The sequence below is a fragment of the Microchirus variegatus genome, assembly GCF_963457635.1.
Source record: "Microchirus variegatus genome assembly, chromosome: 4".
NCBI lineage: Eukaryota > Metazoa > Chordata > Actinopteri > Pleuronectiformes > Soleidae > Microchirus > Microchirus variegatus.
The window spans coordinates 9,228,904-9,241,471 of record NC_139805.1 but is presented as its reverse complement, the minus strand read 5'-3'; the positions used below and the strand labels follow the sequence as shown (position 1 = coordinate 9,241,471).

The 12,568-nt window shown below is 39.2% G+C and overlaps 1 protein-coding gene across 1 annotated transcript in view; it reads left to right on the top strand.

Moving 5' to 3' along the window:
- Positions 1-6,548, top strand: part of nek7 (NIMA-related kinase 7) — a 59,713-nt gene extending 53,165 nt beyond the window's left edge. The window contains exons 9-10 of the mRNA XM_083887514.1: positions 2,845-2,958; positions 6,005-6,548. Coding sequence (XP_083743640.1) covers positions 2,845-2,958; positions 6,005-6,115 — 225 coding nt within the window. The 3' untranslated portion in view covers positions 6,116-6,548. The remainder of the gene's footprint in view (positions 1-2,844; positions 2,959-6,004) is intronic.
- The last annotated feature ends 6,020 nt before the right edge of the window (positions 6,549-12,568 follow it).

The following is a 12,568-nucleotide window of genomic DNA, read 5'->3' as shown; positions in this document are numbered from 1 at the left end:
TTAGTGACCCTTAAACAGTCAAACTAGTGTGTTCCCTTGCCTAGAGATATTAATGAAATAATGTTGCCAAATTGTCTGAGGATTATTACCTTGTGTGTAATAACTTTTACATATTCAGTATTAAATAGCACAGGGTCCTATTTACTCGGGGTGTAACGGTTCACCAAACCCACAATTAATTTTGAACTTCGGTTTTTGACTCACAGTTTGGTTTAAACCTCGCTTTTTGACTCACAGTTCGGTTTAAAACCCGTTTTTTATAAATATACTGAAAAATATTTTGGAAAACTTCCAGAATAAATGTCAGGATTTTATTAAATGATTGTTGCATTGCAATATCAAGAACATGAACATAACTAGTATAAAACACTTCTATTTATCTCAATAGAAAATACAAAATTATAAACATTTGTCTACATTGTCTTAATAAATAATTAAATAATGAAAAACTTCTTACACTAGTCTGAGGTATAACAAAACATTTATAAAAAGCACTTTTCTTAAGACCAGTCATTATCTAAATCTATCTTGTCTGTCTCTGTCTCTGTGTGTGTGTGTCTTTGTGTTACTCGCATATCTCTCGAACTGAAGGTCCAATTGATTTCAAACTAGATGGGTATCGGAACCCGTTACACCCCTACTGTTTACACACAAATTGTTGCGTCTATATGTTAGGCCTGACAGATATCACAATTTGATTTGCAAGATTTGTTTTATTAAAGTTCCTTTCAGTAATCACTGTAGACTAGATTTACAACAAATGATGGCGCGTTACCACACACCGACATTAACTTAACTATGTTTTCAAGATGAAAACGCACAGTAAGATATGAATTGTTTCCAATTCAAAAATAGAGTTAGATTGTAGTCTTAAATTGCTAACTGTGTTGACTCGTATTGTGATTTAGATTTGAAAATGAACAATTGTTCAACCCTTCTTAATATAGCCTGATATTGTGGGGAAAAGAATGCTCATTCAGACTAACCTGGTCTATGGATTGTGGAGACGTTCTTGTCTGCATTCACACCACCAGTTAACAGGCTGTTAAGCACAGACTGTACATTGTCCATAATAATAATAATAATAATTAACAAAATTGTTCTCTGCTCACTATGGTAAACTTGTGATGCTGTTTTTTTTTTCCCTTGTCCTTTTTATAGCAACGTATTCTCCCAAATCCAATTTTTCACCACCCACTGTAATCAATTAACACATCCAAAGTTTAAAAACACTCATCAGGGTCACATTCAAGCTGGAAATGCTGCACAGTAGTGAAACTAAAATAAACAGACATACTCCATCTACAAGTTGATTGTCGTGGCCCTGTTTCACACAGATCTTTTTTTCTTTTTTCCTTCTGGAAGTCACCAAGATGTAGAGCAACTTTCCAATATGCTCAGAAATAACCTCTTGTCTTAAAATAGGACAAACATCAAGTTTGAGTTGAATTAATGTATTTTTGTACAATAAAATACAGAAAAACTATAAAAAGACAAGGGAGTTTTAGGGAGAGGCAGAATGTCTACACATCCACATACATATAAAGTCTCCTAGATTACATTGATAACAAAACTGTTGTTGTCACTAAACATAAGACCATAATATGTGTGGATATTAAAGACAAAATGAAAGTGTAAAATTGTAACAGTGTATTTACCGAGACAACAATATACAACAACAGTAGTTCATAAATAAAGGTACAGTACATAATGGTACAACCTTCTGGGATGGACAAATAAAGTAAAAAAATAAAATAATGTAACACTCATGTAAATAAATGGAAATCAAGTGAACAACTTCCAACATCTGAGCTCATCATCGTCAACATTAACTCGGTTATTCATCATTAATTATGCAATTTGGCCTAACACAAAATACAAACATTTATTCTATTTTGAAGAAAATAAATAAGCATGAGTGGGCTTCATGTCTGAGCTTGCTGTAGGCTTCAGCTTGCACACACATTTAACCAACAGGAAGTGAGTCGGTTACAAAGTCTGGCAAAAAATGGAATGTTAATATCTACCCTGAGAAAAGTAGCAATGAATATTCACCTTTTTCCGCTAAACAGCACATGAATCCTCTCCACCCTTCCCATTTGCTCTCTCTGTTCTACCTGCTCACAGTACCTTTGTTTTCCAGAGGATATAGTTTTTCGAGCAGCCCCAGTAAACGGAGACATTCTCTTTTCAAAATGTGTCCTTTCTCCCATATTCATCTCCAAGTTTTGGAAGCAGTGTAGCAGAAAGTGACTGAAAACTAGAGGGAAGCACTTGGGAGCTATGGAAACTTTCACAGATTGATTTGAACTTGGTTCACCTGTATGTCGGACCATCACTGATTCACTTACAAAAAACAATACACAAGTGTGCATACTCATTATATAAAACATGTACACAATGCCTCATTTGTGTCTCACACTTGACTTGATCCATGTTTTTAATCATGTATATCTCATCAGCTGTAAAGAGTGCAGGCACTACATGTACCATACATTTGATTGCGTTTCCATTTTTCTTAGGGATGCACGATTATTGTCAAGATAACAGCATATCGGTAAACACATCTAGATGCTGATATGACTAATGTTATGTAATGTTATGTTAATTTCACTACAGAGAAGACTGAAAGACCTCTGCAGTTGGGTGCAAGGAAGGAAAAAGGTTTCTAAACATCGCTATTGTATTGATTGTCAGCACTCCTGATATGTCGGATATCGGCGAAATCGAGTCCAATATCGTGCATCCCTATATTTTTTACTTTACTTTCTCGTGGCCTGGCTTCATGTCATCTCACCCCTCTCTCTGTTTCCTCTCCCCTTTTCCTCATATCTTTTATTTCAGATGGCAGCCCTACAGAGCCCATTCTATGGGGATAAGATGAACCTTTACTCCCTCTGTAAGAAGATAGAACAGTGTGACTACCCCCCGCTCCCCTCAGATCACTACTCGGAGGAGGTGAGTACTATCTCATTTCACTTTCCAGCTATGGTACATAGCAGATTTGGACCTGATCAGTGTTTTAAAAGGTCTCATGAGTTGGCTCTTTTAACTTTTTTAATGTTGAAATATTTAAATACTGTACTGTTTCTTTCTCTCCGTGACAGTTTGTTGATTTTACTTGTATCGACTATACATTTTTATGTGTGTAAGTGTAATCCGCTCAACTGTCTGATCCATGATATAACTCGGTGATCAAACGACCGGCTATAATTTTACCCGCATATCAAAAGCATGTGGCTGTGCTGCAGAGTGGGGTAAAACTAAATGGGCGGGGGTGTCATGTTTCCCCCTAACTAAATGTTAAATCATCTGCTGTAATTCTGCGTAGACTTAACCATGCACAAAAATGTAATGTCGTCAGTCTGTGGTTAAGCGTTGTCGTATTGGTGATTGCCGGTGACAAGTGCATGGATGCATGTGGCTTTGTGTTGCATGTCCTGTTTGTGTGGGTTTTTTTTTTTCTTTTCTTTTTCTTTGATATAAAAGTCCAGAACTCTTACGCATAATGCTGATTAACTGCAGGTACTTGATTCACTCACCACTAACGCTTTGCTCTGTGATGACCTCTGTCCTTGTCCACAAATGATTCAGATAAGGGCCTACAAGGTGCAGTGGCTTGCATTGTTGCCTCACAGCAAGAAGGTCATCGGTTCAGATCCCGGTTTGACTGAGGGCCTTTCTGTGTGCAAAATGTGGGATTAGGTTAATAATAAGACACTATAAATTGACTGTAGGTGTGAATGTGAGAGGGAATGCTTGTTCGTTTCTCTGTGTTGACTCTTCGATGGCCTAGTCACCTGTAAACGATGTACCCAGCCTTTCGCCCTATGTTGGATGGGATTGACTCCATCTCCCTCCTGTAATCCCAGCCCAATAATAAATTGTCCAAAACCCATATTTTTGAGACAGAAATAATGTCTCACATTTGAGGAGCTTCAGATCCAGTGATTTATTTATTTTATTTTATTTGGTAAACCCTCCTCCGAAAGTTTCTTTACACCATACCTGTTTTACAAAAAGTTATTTATATTTTGGTTTTAAATTAATGGAAACTTACTTGTATGGTTCCATAAAGCAGCACCAAAAAAAATCTGTTTCCTTTTAACTCAACATGAACTCCACATATGCTCAGGAGATCTGGGTCAGGACATTCTCTTGACTTTGCTGCTCACATGTCAAATGCAGCATGAGAATCTACACAGGATCCAGTTGAGGAGGTGGCGCCTGGCTTGATACTTGGTCACTCACCTGTTGTGGATCTTCTGGAGTTTCTCCTGCTGCATTCTTTCCTGAGCTCTCTCAGGCGTTATCTGGGCGATTATACTATAGAGCTGGCAGGAGAATCTCTAAAGTAACTTCTGTGGACATTTGTGTTCACACCTGCAGCTCCTTCGTAGAATCTCTGGAGTTCAGAGTATGTCTGAAAGCATGCAGAACAGTCTGTCTGCATATGTAAATGATTTATTTTAAGTGACTGTCTCTGGGGGTCACATATTTTTCCCCGCAGTGGCTGGCTTATTTTATACTGCAGTATTTATTTCATTACGCTGATCAAGGCTAATTTCAGCGTGTTTCAAATGTATTTAGTGTGTGTGTGATTTGTTTATGCAAGAGATATTGTGCGAGTTTATGTTTGCCACAGGAGCTCCCTACTCCTCACACACACACACACACAAACACGCACACTGAGCTTCTGCGTTGCCCCACATGTCACCCCCATCCAGGAGAAAGAGAGACAAAGCGAAAGAGAGAGGGAATGATAGAGCGAGAGACAGGGCGATGGAGAGATGGAGATGAGGGGGGTGCCTGCAGCGCCTGTCTGGATGTAAACAATGCTCCTGAAGGATCGGCAGCAAACTGTCAGCTGCTCATCTTTGTTGTGTCATTTAACCATCTCCATCTATGCTCCCCCCCACGCCTCCCTTCACTAGCTCCCACTCCCCCCCCTCCCTCCCTCCCTCCCTCCCTCCACCTGACACTCCCCCGCCCCACTCGCCATGCAAAGAAGCACATGAATATTTTACATATTCCACCCCCCATCACCATTGCCATTCTGTGGGACTAATTCTCATACTGTCTGAATTTGCATCTTTCTCTCACTTTCTTAGACACACACACACACACACACACACACACACACACACACACACACACGCACAGATATAGGCTGACGAGAACCCATCCAAGCTGGTGCCATGCAACAACGGCCGTTGGTAGACGGTTACCATAGCGACCTTGAGTAGAATTTATGTTTTTTTTTTTTCCTTCCTCTCCATCTTTTATTCTCTTCTTTTTTTAATGATGGCGGTGGCTGTTCCGCCTGCAAGCTTGTCTATCTATCTGCTCCAATCAGCCGCTTCAAGTCTAAGTGCTGTCTCCGGATGGCAATAGAGTGGCAGCAGTGTGTGTGTGTGTGTGTGTGTGCGCGCACGCGCATGTGTGCACGCCTTTGCATGCTTGCAGGTGGATGTACGTGTGAGGGCTTGGGTAAAAGTGTATTCAGCAGACCAGTAAGTGATTAGTGCAATAACGGGGCCTTTAGTCTTTGTCTCATCTTAGTTACCTGTTGCTCTATTATCGCTCTTGTAGGCTACATCCATACTACAACGTGTTTTTATTAAAAAACAGCATTTTTCAGATATAACGCAACCAGAAACCAGCTTTATATATGATCTGCATCATTCCGACACACCAGCAAATGTAAAGCACATTCTCTCCTCTGTTGTCATTTGCTTAGTTTATGAAAATAATACTAACAAGAATCTGCTATGGTGAAATGGAGGTTAGTGCTTCATCTCCGTCTGTCCAAAGGAAAATGCCACCCCAGTATTTTCAGACTAAAATGGAGCCCTAATCATTTTTAGATTTCTCCAGTTAAAAAGACAGAGCAGTGTGGAATGTATGAATGTAGTGTTTAAAGTCTGTCATAACAGTCTCATTGACAAACTGATTTCTCTCTTCACCCTCCAACCAACACCCCTTTGACCCCCCCTCTCAACAGCTGAGGAACTTGGTAGATATGTGTATCAACCCCGACCCGGAGAAGAGGCCGGACATCGCCTATGTGTACGACATCGCCAAACACATGCAGAACATCACACAGGGCAGTTAAGCCCCGAGATGCACACTCTTTCGCTTGCAGATCTCCTCCCATTACCCCGTCCACCCCCACCCTCTTGCTTTTCATGCTGGACTTGTAAACCTTTTATCAGCTTTCATACAGTAACTTACTCCTGAGTTGAGCTCCTTGTGATAAGAAGGACATGTAACAGATTTTATTTTCAAGGTGCTGGTATATGGTCTATAAGATGACTGACACCATAGCCCCCCCCCCCCCCCCCCACTCCTTAGACTGTTATGTTACAGCACTGAAAATCAAGAGTCTAGCTGAATGATGTGTTTCTTGGTGTGCCTTTCACACATGTCTAGTGTATTTTCATGGAGTGGACTAAAGCCCATTCTTTAGGAGATGCTGGCAGATCTACTGGAAAATAGTAGGAATTTGCAAAAACGATAGTAACCTAAAGTGTAATTTTAAATCATTATCTTCAAAGTGATCCATCAGTGCAAATACAATGAAAAAAACCTTATATCGATGCGTCTCATGTGACCTTTGGTTCATACATGGCACAAAAAGACCATGAAAAGTTACAAGAAAAAGGTTGAACAGATCAAAAATGAGACATTGCAGAGTGCGATGGATGGCTGAAGTGGTGTTGCGTTGCACTTTTTATCTTGGTAATGGAAGCACGGCAGAGTAATCATGTCTAATGAATGTATACAGAAAGTAAGGATCATCCAGAGGCTGCACTTCAGATGTGCTGGGGATAGAACATGGGCAAATGTCTCCATAACACTTTGAATGTAAGTCATTTTGACATTGTGTGTTGTCTTTGAACAGTTCACAGTGTCTCTGTTTTTGACAGCCTGGAAGGAGAGTGGTAGAAAGAGTAACAAAAGCATTTTCTTTTTCTGCTGTTTACCTTAGTCACTGACACCAAAACATCTCCTCTTTAGTACAGCTGTAACAAGATATAAACTGTAATTACATAGTGTTAACTTTGTAAGGCTGGTTAAATCACAACGAAGACTTAGAAAGTCAGAACGCATCATGGTCCAGTGGATGTGTTTGACCCTTCAGACTGTTAATGTTGCTGTGTCTGATTGCAGTGCACGTGTCTCGTTGAGTAACAAATGTATTGAGACGAGTCAGTGGATCAGCGGATCATGAGTAAACCCCAGCTCTGCAACATCTGTCCTCACTTTAGATACCGAACAAGAGTCGCTCGTAAAGAAGCAGTTTTATTTCATGGAAAATACACGAGGCATAGAGAAAAACAAAACAACTAGCATTTTTTTTACTGTACATATTGAAGAGGCTCCTATAGTTTTAATACTGTAGTGTTTTAGTGACCGTTAGTCAATATTGATGGAGGACGTACACCAGTGGTCACAGATGACCAGCACTGACTGCCACTGGTTACCACATGAAAGGTGTAGTACGTAAACAATAATTGGTAATGCTTTATTTCAGTGTCTGATGAATTTTTGTTTAACATTATCAGATTAGCCTGTTAACTGTTATTGCACATGTATGCTCATGTTCTTTATGAGTGTTTTAACATTTAATAGTAATAGTAGCAACGTGTTCATTTGAAGCTTACAAGATTCAAGAAAATAAGTTATTTTATTGTGGTTAACAGCATATTGTGATAGTGTGTTGCTCCATAGATTTGTCTGAGACATGCAAGTATAGTGTTTACAATTCTTGTTTGCAATTGTTTTGTCATTTTGCTCCTTTTTATCGCCGTTCTCCTCCATTGCAACACACACACACACACATATACATATATATATATTTAGATTTAAAATGTTGTTTACTCCGATTACCCTTACAAACACCTCTGTATAACTCCACAACCTTTCAGTATTCTGTTGTAATAACAGAAGTGCAATTGCTTTGAAGCACTTTTTTTTTTTTTTAAATGTTTTATCTGCGATACAGAATTCCCCTGAAGAAAGTGATAGTATTCAACAGCAAAATACCAAAAAATGACCGGGGGGTTAAAGGGACAAATCCTTCAAGTTTCAAATATTCAATTATGTGCCTTGTGCATCTCCTATTTTTATTAGCTTGAAAGATTGATTTATGTTTACAACCGTGGACTAAAGCACCAGAGCATGGTATGGGGATTTCTATGTGTAATCCTCATTGAGGGCGGGGGATGTTCATCATACAGTGCCGAGTCACTTAAGTAAGTCATGTAACTACTACATCTTGATAGGGGGTGTTGTTTTTACATGACTGTGCTCGGTTATGTCCCAGCTTTTCGCCTTGGCTCGTCATATTTTTTCTGCACACTCCAAAGAATACAGGGTTTCATTTTTTTTTCCAGAAAGTCAAATATTAGGATTTAATATTTATTGTTCTGGTACTCTTGTTTGTTTTCTGAGCATTTCATGTCAAAAAAAAAAAAAAAAAACATCATTACAAATGCCTTGTATGCCCTCTACATGCAATAAAGCTTTTAAATGTTTCTTGGACATTAGAGTGAGTGTTTGAGCTGTTGCCCTGGTTTTTAAGGCACAGTGAGTAGGCTTTTGCGACATCTACTGGTGAAGTTGTATGTTGCAGTTATCTCTCACCTCACCCCTCCCCTCCAAGCATTTAGGAGAACCTGTGGTAGCCTTCAGTTTTCATTGAAACTCAGAAGGTGTTTAAACATGGCGCTCCATGTCGAAAACCTCTGCTCCTGATGTCAATTTTAATGGCTCATTCTGCGGTTATGAAATCAACAATTCACACATTCATGTGACGTTACTCTTAAGAACTTAATTTATCCTAAATCTTACATCTCAACTAATAATGTTCACGTTATTTAGTCACATTATGTCTTGTATTCAGTCAGCCAAAAGCAAAGCCTGGAGTTCACCGTCCAGTCACAGCTGCAGTTGTAAAGGACTCCACCCTCCCTGCTGAATGGTAAGTATATGCATATGAACTCATAATTCTAATCATTAAAAAAACAACACAATCCACACCGACAGTGAGACATTGTTTTAGTTAAAGCATTGGTTTGAGTCAGAGGAGTTGATACTGAAAATGTGATGATTTTCCTAGTAAATTAAACATGTATTCATGTGGGTTTTCTCCGGCAGCTTCCTCCCATAATTCAAAAACATGCAGATTTGGGGATTGGGTAAATTGGACATGGTAGGTGTGAGTGAGGGAGTGAATGGTTGTTTGTCTCTATGAGGCCCTGTGATGGACTGGCGATCTGTCCAGGGTGTACCCCGCCTTTCACCCATATATCACCCCCTCTGATTGGCACAGCATCAGATCCTCACGTAGAGGGTAAGGAGATAGAAAATGAATGGATGAATGAAACATCTCTGGTCTCGAAACATCTGTATATGAATTGTGCTTGTGTATAGTATTTACCAATGTAAATTCAACCTCCTTACAAGATGAAATATTTGGCTACGTCAAGTGAAATAAAGTATCCAAAAAAGCTAAATACCACGGAAATATACAAAAGAGGGCTACATATATATTTTTTATTTTGCACATTTGTTAAGCTCACCAAAAAAATTTAACACAGAAACACATCAGTAAAATAGAAAATGGACACATCAGCTCGAACCCACACCTGTGAACTGTGTCTGAAATGCCCTGCAGGGGGCACAAGTATCATAACTGAACAATAATACATTTACAGCTGTGTTGGAAGCTACAAGACACGGGTGAATTTTAAAAATATACTTTATGCTTTTATGCATTCTGCCATTGTTGTCCATATATTTACAGCCATAACCCTGAATTTTTCCTTTGACTTGAGGGAAGCTGCTAAAATGTTCACCGTCTCACTGTCTGCAGGTTCTACAACATCTGCAATAAATTCACTTTTACTAAGTTATTAATGTCGAGAGCTCTAATTTACAAATCTTGTTTTCCTGCTGCCCTTAGTCATCAAATGTTCAATTCTTATAACAGGCTTTCAGGTAAACACAGTTCTGTGTTCAACGTCAGGTTGTAAGGTTTCATTCTGTAGCTTTCTTTCCTTTAAAATACGGAGGAAGCACATTGTCTCACAATGAGTAGAGGTCAATTTCACATTGAAATAATTTTTGATGAATTAATTGAAATTAAGTTTGTATATGAGCAATCGATGGAGCCGACCCAGGCCTTTCCATGTCACATTAATTAACCCTTTAACACCAAGTGAAACACAGTTACCGTAGTTTCGCAATGGTTTGTGCCATCGTAAAAATACACAAACGGGTAATTTCACACAAGCTGTTGAGAATCAGCGACTTTGTCTCAAGAGAGAGTTGGCGAAACATGTTTATATAGTCTCCATTTTTTGGGCCTGTTTTTTTTGGACATTGAGACAAAAACTCAAACAAATGTTTTTATGTTTCAATAACGCCTTTTGTTTTTCTTCATTTTAAATGTGTAATACACTATTTTAACATGCAGTAAGTTGTAAATTACTGCCAGATATTGAAAGTTGTTCTGTAAAAATGGGCAAAAGCACTTTTGAAACTCTGTTGAGGGTTAGGTGTTAAAGGGTTAATTACTTCTATAATCTATACATTTCTGACACTTACTGTAAAGCAATGATAATGTTATTATTAATAAATTCTTACAAAAGGTAAGCTTTAATGAGTAATGGATGACTTCAGCTGCAGCTCCATCCGGATTTTCCTCTGGTTTTTATGATGTCACGCAGATTGAGGAACGTAACTGTGAGCTGCAGCAGAAAAACAACACAATAATATTGTACAGTTTTCAAACAACAATACAAAGATTTTTGTCCAAAGGGAACCTTTATGTTGTAACCATTTGAGCTGTCCAGCAGTGATACGGCATTAATTTAGTCAATGATGATTCAATAACAAGGTTGCATTATTAAAAAAAAAGAAAGGAAAAACGAATAAAAAAAACAACATATATAAAGCAGAGGTGGAAAGAGTACAGATATATTCTACTCAAGTAAAAGTACCACTGTTTTGACAAAATTCTTTGATTTGAGTGTGAGGTTAAAGATCAAGTAAAAGTAGCTTGTTTAAAATGTACTTATTTCTTGTGTTGTGCAAAATGGACAAGGGGACACAAATCTCACATTAATTCATTTGCCTGTCCTCATCATTCACCTGTCATCATCATCCTTTCACCTGTCCTCATCATTCACCTGTCATCATCATTCTTTCACCTGTCCACGTTATCCTTTCACCTGTCAACATCATCCTTTCACCTGTCCTCATCATCCTTTCACCTGTCATCATCATCCTTTCACCTGTCCTCGTTATCCTTTCACCTGTCCTCATCATCCTTTCACCTGTCATCATCATCCTTTCACCTGTCCTCGTTATCCTTTCACCTGTCCTCATCATCCTTTCACCTGTCATCATCATCCTTTCACCTGTCCTCGTCATCTTTTCACCTGTCATCATCATTCTTTCACCTGTCCACATCATCTTTACACCTGTCCTCCTCATCCTTTCACCTTTCCACATCATCCTTTCACCTGTCCTCGTCATCCTTTCACCTGTCATCATCATCCTTTCACCTGTCCTCGTCATCTTTTCACCTGTCCTCATCATCCTTTCACCTGTCCTCATCATCCTTTCACCTGTCATCATCATCCTTTCACCTGTCTTCATTATCCTTTCACCTGTCAACATCATCCTTTCACCTGTCATCATCATCCTTTCACCTGTCCTCATCATCCTTTCACCTGTCATCATCATCCTTTCACCTGTCCTCGTCATCTTTTCACCTGTCATCATCATTATTTCACCTGTCCACATCATCTTTACACCTGTCCTCCTCATCCTTTCACCTTTCCACATCATCCTTTCACCTGTCCTCGTCATCCTTTCACCTGTCATCATCATCCTTTCACCTGTCATCCTCATCCTAATGATTCAGTTACACTGAAAACAACTGCTTTACAAGTCACTAGTTTGTGTGTGTTGCGTATAAAGTCATGGAGGTTTCATGCAGCCGTGCTGCGATGACCCCGCCCACGTTATGGAGGTAAAGCATTTGGTTTGACTCCCATGTTCAAATGTGAACTAGTTCCATTCCTGTAAAGCAAATATGAAGACGGTGCCAACGAGCTCCACCGTCACATCGTTGCAGACTTATTCTTACCGAGACCTTCTCTGCTTCAGAACGTAGATCTTGTAGGTAACAACCACCAAAGCCACAGATGTGAGGATGATGAGAAAACCAATGACAGCTTTGTCATTATCTGTAAAAAGGTGGCATGGCATTGCCATTAAAGACACCGTGTAAAGGAATCAATAAACAACATGACATCATTTGCTTAAAAAAAGCACATACATTTGGTAGTAAATGAGCCACTCCGGGGTATACTCTGCAATTCTCCGTTGTTTGCAGTCACCTGGACACACAAAGAAAATCCCTTCATCAGCTACAAGAGCATGAGAAGTTAATGAGAGAGTGAATCTGACAACAAAGGGTACAAACCTGCACTTCGTACGTTGTGGAGTATCTCAGATTGTGGAACACAAACTCACACTTATCCTTTTCAGC